At 37.0% G+C, this 21,896-nt stretch overlaps 1 protein-coding gene across 5 annotated transcripts in view; it reads right to left on the bottom strand.

Moving 5' to 3' along the window:
* Window positions 1–1,330: 1,330 nt before the first annotated feature.
* LOC142599185 (single-stranded DNA-binding protein 2-like) overlaps window positions 1,331–21,896 on the bottom strand; it is a 191,613-nt gene continuing 171,047 nt past the window's right edge. For 3 of the 5 annotated variants that reach the window (XM_075739066.1, XM_075739067.1, XM_075739070.1), the window contains 6 exons: window positions 17,113–17,167; window positions 14,238–14,308; window positions 12,304–12,382; window positions 9,301–9,329; window positions 4,300–4,398; window positions 1,331–1,924 (listed from right to left, as the gene is read on the bottom strand). In XM_075739066.1, coding sequence (XP_075595181.1) covers window positions 1,895–1,924; window positions 4,300–4,398; window positions 9,301–9,329; window positions 12,304–12,382; window positions 14,238–14,308; window positions 17,113–17,167 — 363 coding nt within the window. In that variant the 3' untranslated portion in view covers window positions 1,331–1,894. The remainder of the gene's footprint in view (window positions 1,925–4,299; window positions 4,399–9,300; window positions 9,330–12,303; window positions 12,383–14,237; window positions 14,309–17,112; window positions 17,168–21,896) is intronic. The other 2 variants (XM_075739069.1, XM_075739068.1) reach the window with 2 other exon arrangements.

Here is a 21,896-nt window from a genome sequence, read left to right as displayed (position 1 = left end):
GACCCGCGGATGCATCTCATCAGGTCCCATGGACTTGTGCACCTTCAGGTTCCTTAGATATTCTACAACCTGATCTTCTCCTACAGTGGGCGGTTCTGCATTCTCCCAGTCCCTGCCTTCTGTGACCTGGGCAGTGTGGCTCAAGCACTTGATTGTGAAGACTGAGGCAAAGAAGTCATTGAGTTCCTCAGACTTCTCCTTGTCCTGGGTAATCAGGTCGCCTGTTTCATTCCGGAGTGGACCCACATTTTCCCTCATCCTCCTTTTATCACTAACATGCTTATAGAAGCTTTTCTTGTTGTCCTTAACATCCCTAGCCAGATTTATTTCTATCAGGGCTTTGGCTTTCCTAACCTAAATCCAAGGTAAGATCTTTGCTGTTTATCTGTGGCATGAATTTTAATTCAGCCACTTTGTGCCTTCATTGCTGACCATCAACCTTTTGACCACTACACAATTGCAAGCTTTCATTTTCTTGGGGGAGCTGGAAGTCATTAGGAACTAAATTTACTATAATCTTGGTTTTAGAACTTTGCTTTAGGAGATGGGACTACTTCTAGAAGCTTTTCCTTTAAGGCCGTATACATTTTCTCCATTCTATTGCAAGATTTCATGTTCAATATGTCTTTATGAAATGGCTCTGACCTTAGTTCCTCTTATGTTTATAGCAAAAGATGGACCCTCACAAGGCTAGTAGTCATAAAAAGTTCACCCAATCATTTTGTTTCACAAAAATGACTGATTACTGGAAAGTTGCAGGGGTGGGGTGTTTCAGCCTGATAAACCTAGTAAAAAAATACATATTGAAGTACCAGGGTGATCTGATTTTCTGAATGGGCTTGAGAGATGCTGTTTGTAATCAGGCTAATGGATTGTTACAATTCACTTGAGAATCATTGAAAAGGGGAAACATAATGATAAATTGTCAGAAAATATTTCAATAATAAGGACTCTACGCTATTTCCACTGCCAACCCTATGGAAGATCATGCTAAATAGAAAAGTCATTTCCAAGGGCAGAAGAAGCCCTGATACTTTATTGCAAGATTCCATAGCAATTGGAGCTCACTTAAAATAAACTTATAGTACTCTATGTAAACTGAGAAGCTTGTATCAAATTCAGGCTTCCATTTAAAATAGATTGCAGATATTAGGCTTCAATTAAAGAAGAAAAATAATCTTCAGTGCTTCTTTTTTTAAAGGCAAAGTATAAAAAAAAATCACCAAACTAGGTGAAAATTATTAAATTTCTCCAAAAATTATGCTTTCTTCTATTTCTTGAGACAATACAGTTTGTGATTCACAGGGTAACTGATATCAAACACAAATTAATGAGAGCTCTTATAAGCAATTTTATTCCTATCAATAATGGCAGACATTTACAAAATCAGAATTTATCATTTGAGTTCACCTTAAAAAATAACTTACTTATAAAACAGTGATATATGCAACATAAAACAGTTCAGGAGGGAAGAGGGAAAGCAAACTTTAATAATTAAAATGTAAACATGAAAAAAAAAGATGGAATAAAAGTCCCTACTCATTTCTACTTAAGATGTCATGTGACAATATTTTACAATGTCTTGCAGGTTTATATATGTATGTGTGTATTGCTATATCACACACACACATACATTAACCCATATATTTACATACATAATTGTTTGCAGTTCCATCTTGGGCAATTCTGTTACAACACTCTACTGTTGTCTCAATCATGTTTGGGTCCCAATTTCTTGACAAAGCTGGGGAGATGGTAGGAAAAAAATGGTGGTTCTGATTGTGTCTGAGATCCTTTTGTTAAATTGTACATTGGGACAAATAATTTTCTTCTGTAGTAGCTCTCTGAAGAGAGCCAACACACTGTGGTCTTCATGAGGAGACTTGGTAACAGATCACACACTCATTGTCATGCTAGGGGAGTACTGAAAAAAGAGGAATCCACATTTTAACAGCAGTTCTTTCCCAGGTAACTAAAACCACTTTTGGACAAGAGCAATGAGTTTAAATGTCAACATGCTATTTGAATTTTCTCCTAAATTTGTATTATAGCACGTTAAGGGTGTAGTTCATTTTTTGGTATCATAACTTCTGTTATACTTCTATCATTATGTAAAAATATAGCTATTGCTGATTAAATCAATTCACTTGACAGTTTCAGTGTTGGGCACTGCTACCTGGGTAGTGTGATGAATCAATATTTCACTGATGCTTTTCATGCCTTTTACTGGTCAATGTTGGCTACTGGAGGGATTTAGCTGGGCAAGATAGCTAGTCTCAAACAGAACAGCTACATTTGTGGTCACTTGAACCACATAACTATTTTGAAGTGCTTTTTACTACTTGATGGGAAAAAGGTGAAGATACGTCTGACTGGAATTAAACTAGGTTTTTGGCTTATTTTTAAATTCTGTATTATAGATTTTATGAGGCAAGCTGAAGCAAGTATCAGTGGTTATTCTTCTTTATGTGAACTGAAAATTCAATCACCATATTACATTATTATTGCAACACAAATTGAACTGCAGCCCTTATACAAGCTATAGTTGCCCTCAAGTTAGCAATACTTCATTACAATGCACCATAATGCCTAATACAAATTTATATGCTTATTTTAATTTGTATTTCAATGGAAACTTATAGACTACAGAAATACTTAATTGACCTAAAATCTTCTAAGTAGAGGAAAATGTTCAAATGCAAGAAATATTAGTGTTATGAAAACTGATATAAGAAACAGAAAGATATTCATTTGCCTTGGCAAAACCAGATATGTAATTAAAAAAACCTATCAAAGCTAGATTTTTGAGGTGGCCATTTCCAAGCATCAAAACATATCCAGAAAAAGCATTTTGGACGGGTCTTCCCTGTCATATAAACTGCATAGAATGGACCACTTGGGTAAAATTCATTTTGTCCCATATCATGACTCTGATGGTTTGTTTGCTTTAGGGCTTACTCCCGTCATGTACTGAGGCCTCTCATAGTGGGCCCAGCAAAGTTTATCTTACTAGTTGGGTCTCAGATTCATTCAGGTAGGAAAACTAGGAGTAGCTAGAATCCAGTAACTAGTAAGCATCTGAGAAAACTAATTTTTTTTTGAGTACAACTGATGTCCTTCTTTTAATGAGTTTGGTTTGGTGAACTGGTCTGCCTGCTGAATCAGACTGTTTGTCCTCAGCACAAGTAAAGCATGCTGAGTTGAGAACTAACATGGACTACCATGACCAAGGATCACATTTAATAGAGATTTTGTGGTTACTGCTTTTTTTGCAGATTTTGAAACATCAGTCTTTTTGCTTTGTGCAAATCAATTTTCTCCAATACTCCAAACAATCTGAACACGTGCCCTCTTTATGAGGACAGAAACAGCCACGATACTCCCTCTTCCTTTTCACTAGTTTAAGAAGCCCCCTCAATCTGATTTCCATGAAATTTGCCATGAACTTTGACTGTTGTGTGATCTAAGAGAAACTGTTTAGTCTTCATAATTTCTGAGCTAAATATCACCACTGGCATAGTTAATGGAGTTGCACTCACTTCTGAACAGCAGTGATTTTCGGTAAGAATAGAAGTGTTGAAGTCACTCAGCACTTCTGAAAAATCAGGCCACTTTTATATAGGAACCTAAACATGGTTTTAGAAACTCAACTTCAGGCACATGAGTATTAAAATACTAGTCTTGCTTTGTAATGTATTTTATACCATGTTTTGCTGCCTCAAACATTTTTCGTTTTTAAAAAAATCTCTTTTTTCCCAGAATGAACACTAGAGGGCATCCTCAACGTAAGATCTCTTGGTGCTCTAATTCTATACTTCAGTGTGACTCCTGTTCTAAAAGACATTACTGCCCTGCAAAATACATGGTTCAGGAGTCAAAGTCTGAAAAAACAAAAATTGAAACACTCAGATGTAAAGATGTCAACTATGTGTATCTAGGCTGTTCAGATATTTCCTGACAAATGCCCATTGTGCATTACTGAATATGCATGGCATAATTATTACTGCTTAACAGATTTAACTTTCATTGATAATTGACCTCTTAATCTAGAAAAAGAGCTTCTGCAGTAAATCTACACCTCCCACATTTTTCAGTTTCAGCTCAACTTCTAACAGTATTTCGCACAATTTTTTAGTGAATCAATACTGTAATTTTAGAACCTAGTAAAAAAACACATAAGGCATAGTATTGCAATACAGGTACACTGCAAAACTGTTTGTTCTGGCTGTTATTTTTCTTTTTTAAAATAAAAGATCAGGGATAAAGTTTTGCCAAGTAAAAACCTACTTAAATACTTACGCTCTCACTCTGAAAAGGGTTTAGGAAGTTTCCACCCATCTCACCGTCATCCCTGGGAGTGCCAGGCTGATTACTCATGCTCATATTACTGGGAGAGTTCTGTTAAACAAGATTTTAAAATACAGATGAAATGTTGAAGATTTCGGTTCCTTTCCCAGCTTCACCTAGCATGTGAAAAGAGTATCTATAGTATGCACTGGAATTTCTGAACTTGAATGATAAGTCTCTGTAGTGTTCTGTATGTTTCAATTACTAATTTAAACCTGCAAAGAAGTATTTTCTCCTCTGAAGTAACAACTATTTACCTGTAATTCTTGTTTTCAGGCTATAGCCAGCATGTTCTCCTACTAAAGTTGGGAAAAAGTATAAATGGTAGGAATAAGTATTAGCTCTGAAACAACATTAAATCAGTATGGTCAAATCAGTGGTATATGAGCATGTGCCTTGAAATATGTGAGTTCAGAATACGTACTTAAAGGTAGACACGTGGACAGATCTGGTATACACAGACCTTCGCAAATCAAGGCCTCTATTTGAAGTATTTGTTCATAGTGTGCAGTTTGTTGAAATAACTTCTAGTTCAAATTTTGAGTTGCTAAACCACTTCACCAAGAGCAGTTATATACAGAGTTTATAGATAAATAAGTTAACAAGAGTATTAGATAAAAGACTCATGAATAACAGCCAGCCACAGGATTGGCCTTGCAAACATTTTCAGGGGGAACTGTACTTTTGCTATTTGCTTGCACAGAACATAATGCAGTAGGATCTTCATCTACTTTTTGAGTGTCTAGGTGCAAGTGAAATGCTAATAAATAACAACAATACAACTCCTGAAGGTAAATTCTTTTCTATTGGAAGCACTCCTGCACAACCACCTCTATAATGTTCAGAAAATGCTTTCAAGATTCAGTTAGTCACAGAAAGAATAAACCTAGATAATTTTTGCAGAAATTATTCAGCATCAATAATCAAGACATGATTATTGTAAATACAAGTAGTTAGGTGTGTTTACAAAGTTCATTTGTGGTACCTTACCATGCCTGGGGCATGGATGATTCTCTTTCCATCACAGTTAGACTGCTATTAATACAGGCTTTGTGATGGAAAAGGAACAGTCAGGGAAAAGGGGGAATGAAATTATGAACTTAATCATAAAACATTTACTGTGTCTATCAGTTCTTCCCTTGGATTTTTTTAATCCAGAAAAATTAAACACAAGATTTACAAATACAGCATATACATATGTACATATCCATACATATACAAATGCATCAGGCTTAAAGTTTGAGCAGGCTTAACACAAAGTTTAAGCAGGCTTAACACAAACCTAGTACAAATGCGACTAAAAAATGCAACTCAAAAAGTAGTGCATTTGATCAAAGTGACCAAATGATAACATCTTTAAGAATCATAAATGAATTTGTCCTCTTTTTCTTCTAATAATTTTCAATTCCAATCCTAACACAGCATTTCTGTTAGCTTACAGATTTATGATGCTTCTTAAAAAAAAGGCAAAATATATTATATTTTGAAAACTCCTGCCTGCAGTCTTCATTTAGTATAACTAAGGCTGCAATGGGGCAAACTTCGAGTGAAAAATAGGAAATATCAAATTAAGAGAAAGTCTCCTTACTGAAAGGCTGTTGCTAAGTTTTAACCATAATCCCCTGAAGGAGGATTACCGTTTCCACCTGAATGGGCTGTGGGTTCAGTCTGGTGCATTTATTTTCAGTTATAGATGAAATGTAAAATTAATTACATAACTGCCCATGAAGACATAACTGTTTTTAATTGAGATCTGAAATGCAGCTTATAGAGTAGGGTCAAGACCCCTCCCTTAGCCCTGTTGTTTTCTTCACAATCTAATCTAGTTCACTGGTTTTCAAACTGTGATCCTCAGATCTCCAGGAATCACTGGACAGCAGGTGAAGGGTCCATCAAAGGCAACTAAAAATTAACTAGCTAATTAACATCAGAAAATTAAGTTTGATATTCAGTAAAGTTATTATGCCAAATATTAAGAATCTACAGCTTGAAAAAGGTTGAAAACTTTCATTCAACCACAGCTATTGCACCTGAAGCAGGAATTAATTCAGGGAGGTCCTGTTGCATGTGTTATGCAGGAGGTCAATCACATCAGTCCTTTCTGCCCTTAAAATCTATGAATATATAGTTTAAAACCCACTAAGGCCTTGTCACATTTATTTTATATGATGCTTCCAGACTTTTGTTCATTCCTTGGGGATTTACTCCTATTTTATCTTTCTCTGTGTAGTACTAAGCTTTGAAATTCTGCAATTCCTACAGTGCACTAGGCCCAAAGATTCAAGTTCCTGACATAAATGCTTTTATAGCAACTCTCTGGGTTGCTTTTATTGCAAGTATGGGGTCTAGCATTGTAGCACTAGTTGAGTTTTTCCAAAGCAAATATTTCTTTGATGACTGCAGAAACACTGGTTATTAACTTTTATTTAAGATGCATAATTTAATTTAATTTACTTTCCCCATCTCATTCTACTTTATGTCGATTCATTAATTTATATTTATATATTTTAAAAATGTCATGTTTTGTCATTCAGCCAATTAAATTAAAATCTTCTCTGGAAAATGTAGCTATGAATTCTGTCAGCTGTAATATTCTACCAAGACTGGATTAATTTTCTTCATCTCAGTGGTAATAGATAATCTATTCCTCTAATATGCGTTTTACTCCATTGAAATCCTGTGCCTGGCCTTGAGCATCTAGCAATGTGTACCCCAAACTGTGTTAACTTCAGTGAACAATTTCTGTCACATTACTTAGTAATCTGTGAATCTACTTGTGAAAAAGCCCATTGAACAACTAGCTGGTGATGTATAAAGGGAGACTGTTACCTTAACAAGAAGAATCCTGGTAAACTATCTACAAAATTGGAAGGCAGCCACATATTAATTTTGCACGCATCAAACCCCAGAAATCTACTATTCCTTGCATGCAAAACTTTTCCAATCAAGTTCCAAAAGTATTATATACTATTATCTACCTGAAATTGCTAATGCTATATACAAGACTCTGCCCACACGCTTTTACTAGTATCAATTAAGGCTGCATATTGGGCAGAGTGCTACTCAGAAAAAGATATTTAAAAGCTATTATATATAATGGTATAACAATACAACACTTCCCAAGTAAACATCACTTTTCTTTTAGCTATTTGAAAAAGACTTGTATCAAATATGATTTCCATGATGTATTTATTAAGGTTAACAAATTACAAGACTTCCAGGTAAATTTTTGGATCCAGGTTTTCTAATAATCATATTAGCGCTTATCTTGATACTTAATACCAGTGGGTTAAATACAGGTTTTTAAAAAAATAATAATGGCAAGCTAATGGAAATGTTTTCTAATTTAAAAATGCTGCATTTTGAAAAAAAAAAATCTGAAGAAAAATTATAGATACTGATTAAAAATTTGTTGTATGCTTATTATCTCATTGGAGGTGTATATTGAATATACCACTGTACACCTGAGCACAGCTAAGGCAACATGGTCATTTCAGTCCACTATTGTACTCTTCACAGGGCCTGAATATGATACAGATCTTCAAAACTTCTTACAAAAATGTAGCACTGCTATAGATGTTTTTCCCTCATAGCCACAAAATGCCCTAAAAGGCATACTGCTGTGTTCCTACTCTCCATGAAAGGTGATGGAAGGTTATTCTGAGGCTATAATCATCTATGCAATTTTAAAAGGACTATATCACTAATTGAAGAATGCTTCCTGTTTTTTTTAACATTTGAAAGTGTATTTTAAATTAATTCATACTACAAACTTCTATTTTAACTCACAGGAATTTAGGCCAATATTTTCTTCCCTTTTGACATGTGTTTGTATCTCATCATATCTCAGTGCTAGCCTGAGAGAGCATGTACAGTGACATCCTTAGTATGACCAGAACATGTGCAGACAAGCCTTAGCCAGATTCAAAGTGGCAAAGTCTGTACTGAGAGAGATCTAGTGTCCACAGCACTGTAGCACTTAGTCCTGGGTCAACCAAAAGATGCAGGCAATTAATTCCCTCAAACTCTCGTTCCTTTTTTTTTTTGAAGATCAACAAGAATTTTGTTACAGCAATGAGTTATAAAATTTTAACTGAAAGAATCCCTTCATCAATTCCATATTTATAGATCAAAAGCACAAAAATACAGGGAGACAAGTTTAGTGATATTTTTATTAGTTTTAGTCAGTTACATCTGAAGATGTTGAGTACAAAACACAGTATTTTACAAGGACAAATTTCTACCACTTGATCAACACTGAATAAGCTCATTAATTCCTTATTTGAATAAGTCCCTAAATTAATTATGATTACAGATGTAGCAGATTTTTGGTTTTATGGAAGATATGACACATTCAAGCACAATATTATTTTTGTAGCTGCAAAACCCCTACAGGTTAAACTCAAGTTCATTTTGCATATACTATTTTATGGTTGTGTTTACTATTTAATGTTTGTTTAACAATTGTATCAAAACAGTGCTTTTTTGCATCTACTTTTTAATCTAGCTTTTAGGGACTTAGACTAGCGATTAAGATATTAATGTTGTCTTACAGAGGTGACAAAAGGAATCATGCAGTGCATAAAAGTAACATCCTAATGACATTTTCCCAAATTTGCATTCAACTAGAATTTATTATTAGAACTATATTAATTTGTCTTAACAGTATGCAAGATTATAACATGATCAATCAGATTATGAACTAGATATGTGTTAATCACATTCATTAATACACATTGTTATGCAATAAGAAATAAGTCTACTTATACTCCCTATTGATTATAGATATTGTTTTTAAACTTTCAATTGATGCTAATTCTGTCTGCACGGCCTCCAAAGAGTTGACAAGCAGAAAATATAGATACATAATAAAAAGTTTAACAGAGACAATGAAAATACGTTTACAGTGAAATATTATTCTAAAAAAATCCAAATATTTTACTAGATACTCACTTTGGAAATACTGTCCATGTCTCCTGAACCTTAAATTAAAATAGATAATTATTCAATTAGTTTTGAGCTGAAATTAATCTAAGACCTTATTTTTCATAATAAAATATATAGTGTAACAGCAGTATGTTAAAACATAACTGTGCTTGATCTCCCTTCCTTCCCACTGTCTCTCTGAGTAAAAGTTTACAGTCAGTAGTGAATAATGTTAGTCCTTTCTCTGTGTATGCATCTAATGCAAAAAAAAAAAAAAAAAAAAGGAGAAAAGAATGAAGGACACATTTCTCATCTGTATCAGTTCCTTGAATGGCATCCTTTAGGATGAGACAGCCTGACACAACTCTGAAAAGGATATGTCCAACCTCCCTGTTCTCTTAGCCAGGTACTGCAATTCATTTTGGGTACATATATATGTGGAAGATGTTGCTTCAGCTTGAGGGGGAAAAAAAGCAAAATCATAGCTAACTAGTAAAAGTTAATGTTGCTGACAAAAATTATCACCATTTTTACTGAATTTCATCTACCCAAAACTCCATAGAAGACTGCTAATGAAATATCTCTAGGGTCAGCTGGGGGGTGTTTCATCAATGTCTTTGCCCCCAGAAGCAGAAGCCCACTACTGAAATTTGCTAAAATGACATCAACTTTGGATGCATTACAAATACTGATGATAATATCTTTCAGAAGAAAGTAGGTGATCCTGAGGACTGGAGTAACAGAAACCAAAGAAAATTTAAATATAATGAGTACAAGACTAAAAAAAGAATTTTTCTCATATGCTGTAGCTCTCATTTGGTTAAAGCCAAGAATAAATGAAATATAATTTAAGGATGGATGTATCAAGAAAAGCATTTCTAGCAGCAACAGACAGTAAACAATTCTGGTCACCTATTTTCAGGAAAGACAAATACAAACTGGAATAGTGTCAGAAAAACAATCAAGAAAATGGAATTATGGGAGGAGACTGAAATAGCTTGGTATACTTAGCCAGGCAAATTAAGGCTGAGAAAGAATACGATTTCTCACTATAAATACACCAGATACATAAACATTAATAAGAGGAAGAGTCATTTTGTCATGGACAAATGGAAAAATTTTGGTGGAAATCAGAAAAAGATTTCTTTCTAACCATCAGGGGCATGAACAGATATCCAGTAGAAGGGCTGTGGTCAAAGAAGCTAGAGAAGTTCAAGATGGAGCTTGAACAATTTATGCCTGTGATTATGAGATGTAACTGCCTACTACAGCATGGAACTGAATGCAGGAGATCTCTTCCAGTCTTACATTCCTAAAAGAACTCAGGTTCCATTTTAGAAATTAAATTAACCTTAGAAAACAGTTGTTAATTTGACTAAACATGACATAATTTTCACTAGAGAAAATAACTAACTAGGTACATATAAAATCCATCTGTAACTGTTTCAATTGTAATTTTGCTTTTAGCTGAGAAATAATTCCTGAGCTATATTAAGTGACAGAAAAAGATGCAATTACAGGTTTTCATTTATTTGAACATAATGTGCATCATTATTAATTAAAGCAACAATCCATTTTAGGATTGTAATATGTAAAGAAAAGCTATAAACTCACAAGATGGCCTTATGCAAAGTAATATAGGAATTTCGGAGACCTGCTTGCCAAGAAAAAAAAAAGATAATTCTATTGGGAGTTAGATGAATTTTGTTGAATTTTAATTGCTCAGAATATATCCTAAATGAGGTTTGATGGTTTAGGGTTTTTTTTCTTGGCATAGCCTTTTTCCAATTTCTCCTTTCTTCTAACCTGTTTAAACTTCCTGTCTCACAGTCTCCAGCTTCTAGGCTATAACTGTGCTAATTTTCCATCCACCATGTTAGTATGGATAGAAGCAGAGGGAACAGTGACAGCTTGGCTTCTGCTTGCCCATCATGTATTTAGCTTGTTTGGGTTTTTCCACATAAAAAAAAATGCTATTCAGCAGTGTTGCATGTGCCCTGTGTCATAGGGCCAGCTCCCAGATGTAAAAGAGAAACTTGCTGGTCAACAGTGGGGACAGAAGAGGAAAGAGATCTGAAGTCTTTGCAGACTGAGGTTCTCCCCTGTTGTTGCCTGTATGAATGACAGTCCTTGGTGCAGATAAAAGTGAAGAACGGAATACAGAAACTGTATTCAGAGTTACTGGCTTGGTGTTATGGTATGAGTACAAATAAATAGAAGGTATACATTTACCTTGTGGATATGGAAGAGGAAGGCATAAATGCAGTTTATTTAGCTCCAGATTGTTGCTTAAATCCCTTTCAAGTGTCTACCATCCATCCAGCAAAGAGTAAGAGCAGAGTTTGCTAGGATAGTCAGAGGATAAAGCAGTGCATGTTTTGTAGAATTGTGTAAGGCTTCTCCCTTATCTAAGAGTCTTTCAAAAACCATAGTGTCGAAAGACAGGAAGTACTCTATTCTTCCTGCCTCTGCATGCCCTGACAAGAATGCATGTTCTTTCTTGGTGCACTAAAATGGCAACTGTCTGAAGCTGTTTATGGGGATGGAATAATAAAACTAATACTGAACAGACAAGAAGGCTAATTATAGAACAAATAAGGATATCAAAATATGGGATAAAACCAGCTTTACACATACACCAATATATGTAATAACTTACTTCCATGTACTTGATAAGAACTCAGACCAGCATGTCATGAAACCTTCTCAAGTTTTTGAAAGAGGAAGACAGGTAAAGAAAAATGGGCCATCAGTTCTACATTACTGTGATGGTATGCTTATAGAGTGGTTTGAAACAATTGGATTAAAATTATACTCTTATATAAATAACATAAAGTATTTTTCTTGCATTATATAATCCAATTCATATGCTTAAAAAGTATCCTAATATTTCTTATTAATGTATATACAACTTTTTTAGTTTTAAAAAGTTTTAAACATACAGTCTCCCATATAACTTAGAGAACTAGTCATAGAAAATGGCACTGGTCATTGTAAATTCACAATGTTCATGACATTTACTATTATTACCTAATGATCCATTCATATGATGTGAATCCATTCCACCCAGTCCACTCATAGGTCCATCTGACCCTGGCCCCATTGGAAACTATAAAAGGATCAGACATTAAAAAATATTACTGCACATTTTTAAAAGATAATCTAATTAAAAAATATTCCTCAGAAAAAAAATGGTAAAGGAAAAATGCACAGTCTCATCTCTGAATGTGAAAGTCAAATGACAGTCTTCCATGTGATGATTGCAAAAAGTGTCATTTTTTTTTTTTTTTTTTACTTTTTTCCAATGCTACCTTCATAATTTTTTATAAACTCATTTCTGTAGGCTGGCTAATTGTGGTGGTTTAACCTTGGCTGGACGTCAGGTGTCCACCAAGCCGCTCTATCACTCCCCTCCTCAGCAAGTCAGGGAGGGGAGAAAAATAAGATGGGGAAAAACAACCCCAAACTCATGGGTCAAGATAAAGGCAGTTTAATGTAGCAAAAGCAAAAGGCCGCGTGCGGAAGCAAAGCAAAAAGCAAAACATTATTCTCTACTTCCCATCAGCAGGCAATGTCCGGCCACTTCCTGGGAAGCAGGGCTTCAGTACACGTACCCGTTACTCCGGAAGACAAACGTTGTAAAAAACCTGAATGTCCCCGCCCCATTCCTCCCCCTATCTCTCAGCTTCTTATTGCTGAGCAGATGTCATATGGTATGGAATATCCCTTTGGTCAGTTTGGGTCAGCTGTCCTGGCTGCGTCCCCTCCCAAGATCTTGCCCACTCCCAGCCTTCTGCTGAGGAGAGGGAAGAAATGTTGGATAGACAGCCTTGCTGTGTGCTGGCACTGCTCAGTAGTAGCCAAAATGCTGGTGTGTTATCAACACCTTGCTAGCTACCAATACACAGCACAGCACTATGAGGGCTGCTGTGGGGAGAATTAACTCCATCTCAGCCAGAGCCAATACACTAATCTACTTTAATACTTTGTACATGATTTTCAAACCTGCAAGTGCTTACCTAACTCTACTCCCATTGAAGTTACAGAGAATTTTACTATTCACTTCAATTAGTAGGTGATTAATTAACAGTTTTCAAACCCAATCCTATCTATACTGACAGTCAGACTGCTCTTCATTATCTTTGCAATATGATCAGTTTCTTACAGATTTAAGATATTAACCTTAAATTCAGTTCTTAAAAAACTTAAAGGCATTAGCATTACAGTACATTTTCTAAAATTCACTGCATACCGATTTAGCAATATCTAAATATCTATAGCCTTAAAGTTTTATTGTCCTTTTTTCAAAAGGCCCACAATATGGATTGTAATTAGATGAAATATGGTTGTAATCAGATAAATACAACAAAACTGAAGGCATAGATAGAGATCAGAAAAGGAACAAGTACTATCTAAGAATTCCAATTTTTGTCAGTTCTAGAACTGCTGAAGTTTGGGCTATAATAGTCACCTGTCCGGTAGTTATCAAGGCAAATACCTAAATGTTATCATTATATTTCATTCTTGACACATTATTTAGATAAACAGGAAAGTTTGTTTCTTCTTAAAGGTATTGATTTTATCCTTTTTTACAGAATAGCAGGGAAACATAATACTGGGCTACTTTCAACAGTTTTCTTCTCCCTCTTCAGTCACAGCTTTTCTATAATGAAAGTTTAAAACCAGCAGAAACTAATAGTGGCAGCTCCTAGGATGGTGTCATATTGAACAGAAATCTATTGCACTGCAGTATGGCAAACTAAGTCATCCCAAATATCAACATGCACATGCTTCTCAGGTCTTTGTGTAGAAAAATAGGCCCTAATCATTATTTTGCACATACTGGTATGATCGATTTGCGAAACATTAAAAACACTAAAATGGACATGGTGTGATGGAAATGTAGTGGTTTGGATAAAACAAGGCTGTATAATTAAAAAAAAACCAACTAGATTCATATTTACATTAGGTCTGTTGGGTCCAGATGGTACTGCATTCATTAAAGTGTACATATTGTCTCCAGAGTTGGTTGAATCTGTAATAAGAGATTATTTTGAGTGCTAATATATACCTTTCAATAAAACTACTCACCTAATACATTTCTTGTCATTTAGTTCATATTATTTCTGTTCCTGAATCACTGATACACAGTGTCAATATAATGGAAGATTTAATTCCCTTTTTATCTATTTCTACCACACAATAGAGCTATCAAAAGAAATAATTGCAGTTGTCTCTACGTGACTATTTCTAGACTCTACTTTTATGCATGACTGTTAAAAGGTTTATAAATCACCAAGTATCTGTAACTATTTAATTCCTTAAATCCCTTTTTCCTGGAGTTCCAAATTACTTCACTCATCTTCAATACTCTATAAAACAGGAGTTTCTCTCTTATCAACACTTCCTGTACTTTCTTTTCCATCTGTAATAACCAATAAATAGCTTCTTTTATATAGCCTTCAAGTTAGTGTAGTGAATGAAAATCTTTTATTCTCATCTGTGTCAGTTTATTAGATTTTGAATATAACTATTTGGTGAAATATTGTGCAAAGATCCCCTCTCTCAGGACAGCTTTAGCTAATGTATCTTCATGGTACAGTGTGGTGCAATGCTTCAAAACCAACCTGAATTTGAAAATAACAAAACCATGTTGGAACAGTGTGATGCCTAAGCTATAAGTTCTGCCAAGTGTTTCACTGGCCCTTGCCAGAAGTTGACACAGCTATACTGCTTCTCAGTCTGGGATTACTTCACATAGAACCAGAGGACAGATATGCCCTTTCCCTCCAATCAATGTACATGAACTTTCAGACTGGAGCACCTCCAGAGTCGAAATGCAAGATTTAAATGATGACATATGGAATACAACCCACATAACTCTTCTGGTTGAACTTAGAAAATCAATGCCTGAAAACTACTAGTACATACAAATTATTCATTCCCAGCTCTAACTTATCCCTACTGCTAACACACACAAAGCCTTAATACCCCTCATCAATATTTTTAAGAAGGAGAAGGCAAAAAATGCAGCAGACAGGTAGACAAATTAGGAAAAAACTTTTCACAAGGGAACTTGACAAGAGATAGACCATGTAACAAAAAAGTTTACTGAGAGGAGAATGACCTCAGAAAAGTCTAAATAAATCCCTAAGGGGACAGCATATCTTTAAAAAATATAGGCAACTCTAGAGAAACACTACCCTCTATAGTATCTACAAAGAGAGTAAAAGAATAGCTAAGTAGCTCTATACCTAGGTTCCTCCAAAACACGATTCCATCTCTTTGAATCGTGAGTTTTGAGCTTAACAGGAGACACAAAAAAACCCACTGCTGAGCTGTAAATCAAAAGTGAGTGAGTACCTTTGCAAAATTCTCAGGTGGCCAATGTCTAAGTGTTTTTTTTTTTACTTTGGAAAGCAGAGACCTTAAAACACCTTAGAGTCTCTTTAATTGAAAATAGAAACAATTCCTCAATAGATGCTCTATTTTAAGTGCACACAGGCAGCTTAACATATGCCATAACTACAGTGCTGACTACTTTTAAAAGTGCAGGCTGTCTGTGTGCTTGTTTTTATGTTAAAAGAGATTCTACCTTTTAACTGCCAGCTCACATTAATTATCTTTTCCACTAATGATATGAACAAGGAAGACCTACTTTTTATTTCAAGTCACATTTTAAAGCCTTGGAATTGTATTTAATTAAGATTTTACATCAGTGCAGTAAGTTTTCATGGGAAGTTAGAAAACTTCCCTACCCTCTTGTGCTGTAGAGGACAGCAAGAATATGTAGGATGTGAGGACTGAGGATGCTATAGCATCATTGAGGTGAACAGGTCCCTCTTAGCTGGTCAAAGTGGGTTACAAAGACAGATGTTGGCCAAAAGGAGTCTGAATATCTGCTGAATATTGGATTACACAAAAAGTAATTAGTTTCTTTTTAGCAGATATCTGATGATATCCATGGGAGGAGAGCATCCTCCATATCTTGCAGTTCCTCCTTCATTTCAGATACTTTGCTGAACATCCATGGAGGGAAATACTTACATCTAGTTGACCAACTTTAAGCCTTGAGAAGCCAGCTAGCTGTCCTGAATGCTCCCATCCTCCTCCTCAATTCTTTAAACCTTAATAGGAATGGTGGCCAATCTGTATGGTCAAAATCTCCATGTGGTCAGAATTCCAAGATACAAATCATGTAACTTGGAGAAACAATGGGAGAGTGAAGTTCTGGGGACAGATCAGAAATAGTACATGACAATGGTTCCTCTAGGGCCTTACTCCTCCACTGCAGGATAGAGGAGAGCAGTCTGTCCAGCATAACCATGCTGTCAGTCAGATGACATAGCCATGTGATGCAGCCATGCTTCTGAGTCATGCATAGCTAAAGAGCTATATATCAGTCAGGTCTATCACATAGGGTACTACAAAGGAAGTTTCACAGGATTCAAAAATCTACTGAATTGTCCTGAACAACATTAGCAAAACCAATTACACATTCTGTCTTTTTTTTTTCACCTTGCTATTGTTAAAATCATGCAAGAAAAGATGGGCTCAAGAGTCAGAGTAATTAATTGCTTTGAATTGCACAGATACAAGGCTTTGTATCTCTGCAACAGAGCAGGGAAAGAAAGAAAGGGAAAGAGCAGAAAAAGCCTGATACAGAAAGTACAAAACTAATACTTTCTCATTAGCTGATCCTTCATGAAAAATGTATATCAGGTGGATCTATCATTTTGTCTGCATTAACAGCACAGAAAAATCTGAAAAAAAGAATTTGTGTACTTCCTAAAATCCCTTATAATTTTGTTTCATTTTTTTCTGAGTAGATTTCAATACCTGCTGGACTAGGCATGATAGGTGTTCCTGGTGGCCCTCCACCTCCTGGAGGACCCTAGAGAGGGTAGAAAATAACAGTTAGTATGAAAGGAAAAAATACCTCAGTCAAGAATGAATATGGTACAAAAGAAAAAAAAGTATCATGAATGTCACGAGTTACACTGGTAAAAACATGCACATTTTCTGATAAGCTAGCAAGACAGCTCATTAAGACAACATCATTGGTCAGCAGGCTCTGCACAGAGTTCTGATATATGTAGATATATGGATCCAAGAAGATCCATTAGTCAAAAAATCTGAACCATGCTGTGAGTCAGACAAGAGGGAAACTTAGATCAGGGCCTAAGACAATTATATTTAATTCCCTCAACCTACTATTGTTACCATCAGTTTTCCAACTGGCATTTCTCTTTCATTGTTCGCAGTACATAGTCAATGGCAGAGTAACCAATGTTTACTAAGCACAAAATATGAGGATGCTTTGAGGGGACAGAAGAGGATAATCACCTGAAGAAAGCTTTCTTTTTGAGGCAGACTTGGTATCTCAGTATCATGTCAATATTAATTAAGTCTGTATAATATTCCACAATTCTTTTTTAATAACACCTGTATATATATGTGTGTGTGTGTATATATATTTATCTGAACAGGCTGGATCGATGGGCCAAGGACAACTGTATGAGATTCAACAAGGCTAAGTGCCAGGTCCTGCACTCGAGTACTGTGTTCATTTTTGAGCCCTTCACTACAAGGAAGACATTGAGCTGCTGGAGTCTGTCCAAAGAAGGGCAACGAAGCTGGTGAAGGGTCTAGAGAACAGGTCATATGAGGAGCAGCTGAGGGAACTGGGGTTGTTTAGCCTGGAGAAAAGGAGGCTCAGGGGAGACCTTATTGCTCTCTACAACTACCTGAAAGGAGTTGGATGTCGGTCTCTTCTCTGAAGTAAAAAGCAATAGGACAAGAGGAAATGGCCTCAAGTTGCGCCAGGGGAGGATTAGATTGGATATTAGGAAAAATTTCTTCACCGAAAGGGTTGTCAATCACTGGAACAGGCCTCCCAGGGAAGTGGTGGAGTCACCATCCCTGGAGGTATTATAAAGATGCATAGATGCGGCGCTTAGGGACATGGTTTAGTGGTTGGACTTGGCAGTGCTAGGTTAACAGTTGGACTTGATGATCTTAAGGGTCTTTTCCAACCAAAACGCTTCTATGATTCTATGATAATTCCTTCTCAAATTAATAACAAATGAATAAATTATATCAGGATGATGCCAGATGTATAAATTTGGCTACAGTCATATCACTTACCTAGAGTGCTAAATCATAGAATACAAAACAAAACCCCAAGGAATATCTATTTACTTAGTTTCAGGTATTTCTGTGTTGCAAATCTGTTTATCAGTAAACATTGTACACAGACTGCTCTGGTTGTCAAACAAGCTTTTTAAGGTTCTTTTAAAATGACTCCAATAATTTCAGTCCTAATTGTTTCGTAAGAACTGAATCATAACTTCTTGCTTCCTACATTTGCAGATCCACTAATATTTTGAAGTAACATGAAAAACTGCCTACTTACAGTTTGATAAAAATGTTACAATGTCAATAAAAATAACCTGCCCCCTACACGTTCCATAATAAAAATGATGCAGAATGCTAACAACAGATGATTATTTTCATTGCTATATGACTTTTATTATATTTTTTATCATTTCTTATATTTTAAAATAGTAGATATACTCTTCCGAACAGAGGTATTTTTTTCCAATACCACTGAATATAAAGGTTTGATTGTTCCTGTCTGCTTAAAAGGACATTGCTGAGATTTGCTAAAATTCACTGAAATATTTTGGAATTAGGTGGAGAAGTTCTGTAATTAAAACAATAGACACTTTCTCACTGGCCTGCTAAAAATACAACTTCTTACAAAACATTTAGCACTAATACACTAGTGAACACTGTTTCCAGACAGTCAAAATCAGTAATGTAATGTAGCAGCTTTCTGACTGATAGCACTCCTCCCCAGGTTCATACAAGTAACAAATTTAACACTTCAGTGGGAAGTATCTCTGCCAGTCAGTGACTAACTCACAGTTAATTGTAGATTAAAGAGAAATCTTTTACCCATAAGGAGCAGCACATTCCTGCAGTCAAACAACATATAAATACCTCTATGGCCTTATATATAACACCACCTACCAGTTCATCTTGTAAAGTAAGCAAGGTCACTGAGCATCTTTTATAAAGTATGAAACCCACAGGTCAGGTTATACAAATCAAGGCATAACCACAATTCCATTTCATACTGCTAGGAGCCCAATAGATTTTTTTCATTCCAAATTAGAATTCGATCAGAACTGAATGTGTTAAGATTGGCCTTGCCAAAAGTGTTTGAAATGCTAATTAAGACCTCAGCAACAAAAAATGTCCCCATTTCCACTGCAGAGCTACAGGCTCTAAATTCAAAGGGACCTTTAAATCACATATTCAGAATTTCTGGGAATTTTTATAGAATCATAGAATGGTTTGGGTTGGAAGGGACCTCAAAGATCATCTAGTTCCAACAGACCCTGCCATGGGCAGGGACACCCTCCACTAGACCACGTTGCCCAAAGCCCCATCCAACCTGGCCTTCAACACTTCCAGGGATGGGGCATCCACAACCTCTCTGGGCAACCTGTGCCAGTGCCTCACCACTCTCACAGTAAAGAATTTCTTTCTAACGTCTAATCCAAATCGACCCTCCTTCAGCTTAAACCCATTACCCCTTGTCCTGTCACTACACTCCCTGATAAACAGTCCCTCTCCATCTTTCCTGGAGGCCCCCTTCAGGTACTGGAAGGCTGCAATTAGGTCTCCCCGGAGCCGCCTTTTCTCCAGGCTGAACAATCCCAACTCTCTCAGCCTGTCCTCATAGGAGAGGTGCTCCAGCCCTCTGATCAGCTTCGTGGCCCTCCTCTGGACTTGCTCCAACAGCTCCATGTCTCTCCTGTACTGGGGCCCCCAGAGCTGGATGCAGTACTCCAGGTGGGGTCTCACCAGATCGGAGTAGAGGGGCAGGATCACCTCCCTCAACCTGCTGGTCACGTTTCTTCTGATGCAGCCCAGGACACGGTTGGCTTTCTGGGCTGCAAGCACACACTGCCAGCTCATGTTGAGCTTCTCATCAATCAGTACCCCCAAGTCCTTCTCCTCAGGGCTGCTTTCAATCCATTCCTCACCCAGCCTATAGTCGTGCTGGGGATTGCGCCGACCCATGTACAGGACCTTGCACTTGGCCTTGTTGAACTTCATGCAGTGTGCACAGGCCCACCTCTCCAGCCTGTCAAGGTCTCTCTGGATGGCATCCCTTCCCTCCAGGGTGTTGACCACACCACAGAGCTTGGTGTCATCGGCAAACTTGCTGAGGGTGCACTCGATCCCGCTGTCCATGTCGCCGACAAAGATGTTGAACAGTGCCGGTCCCAGTACCGACCTCTGAGGAATGCCACTCGTCACTGGTCTCCACTTGGACATTGAGCTGTTGACCACAACTCTTTGAGTGCGACCATCCAGCCAATTCCTTATCCACCGAGTGGTCCATCCATCGAATCCATGTCTCTCCAATTTAGAAGGAAGAATGTCGTGTGGGACAGTGTCAAATGCCTTGCACAAGGCCAGGTAGATGATGTCAGTTGCCCTTCCCTTATCCACCAGTGCTGTAACTCCATCATAGAAGGCCACCTCCTTTTTTTCTGTGTCCCTGAGCATAATTTCCAGGAGGATCTGCTCCATGATCTTGCCAGGCACAGAGGTGAGACTGACTGACGGGCCTGTAGTTCCCCAGGTCTTCCTTTTTTCCCCTTTTTAAAAATGGGGGTTATGTTTCCCCTTTTCCAATCAGTGGGAACTGCACCGAACTGCCACGACTTCTCAGATATGACGGAGAGTGGCTCAGCAACTTCATCCATCAGTTCCCTTAGGACCCACGGATGCATCTCATCAAGTCCCATGGAGTTGTGCACCTTAAGGTTCCTTAGATATTCTTGACCCTGATCTTCTCCTATAGTCGGTGGAAATGCAACAAGAAGTTCTCACATGAACATCCTTGCTGTTTGCCAGTAGAAATGATTAAAAGAGTTGTTTCGTTTTAAGAAAATCCTATAATAGCTTGAATGACTAAAATGAGGTACCCCTTCCATGGATGGGGTCTGAGTCTGCACAGTTTTCTGTGCATGGATTGGAGGGTCGGTTGATGCTACACCACTCAGGGTTCCCAGCATCTAAAGTGACATAAGCTTATCTATATTATTCTCTTTTTCTTTACAGTGTTAGCTCTAATAAATACCATTTTAAATGATACTTTACAGAGTCTGAGTCCCTTTCTTAATGGGATCATAACAGACCGGCACCTCCTGGTGCAAAATATTTGGTGTAGTCAGCAGGATCCAGTGAGAAATGCTTTTCAGGAGAAAGAATAGTGAAGAGCAAAACTGGGTGCCTGGATGGCCCTGCAAGCCACCAGCGGGGACATTTACAAGGTATTTTGCCCAGGTAGCTTCACCAATGGGTTGGGAGCACAGCCTGCCCCCAGTGTCAACTGTTCCATTACATTGATGACATCCACATCCTGCTGACTGGACTTAGGGAGTAGGATGTTGGAGAGGCACTGAGCAGTGTCCTGGACACCATGAGGAGGGATGGTTGGAAGTCAATCCAGAAAAAGCACAAGGGCCAGCAGCTGAAGTAAAATTTTTAGGCTTCATCTGGCAAGGACCTGGCTGGATTATGCCTGAAGCTGCAAAACA

Source organism: Balearica regulorum, chromosome W (genome assembly GCF_011004875.1).
Source record: "Balearica regulorum gibbericeps isolate bBalReg1 chromosome W, bBalReg1.pri, whole genome shotgun sequence".
Taxonomy (NCBI): domain Eukaryota; kingdom Metazoa; phylum Chordata; class Aves; order Gruiformes; family Gruidae; genus Balearica; species Balearica regulorum.
The sequence above is the reverse complement of the archived record's forward strand: the minus strand, read 5'-3'. Positions and strand labels throughout refer to the sequence as shown.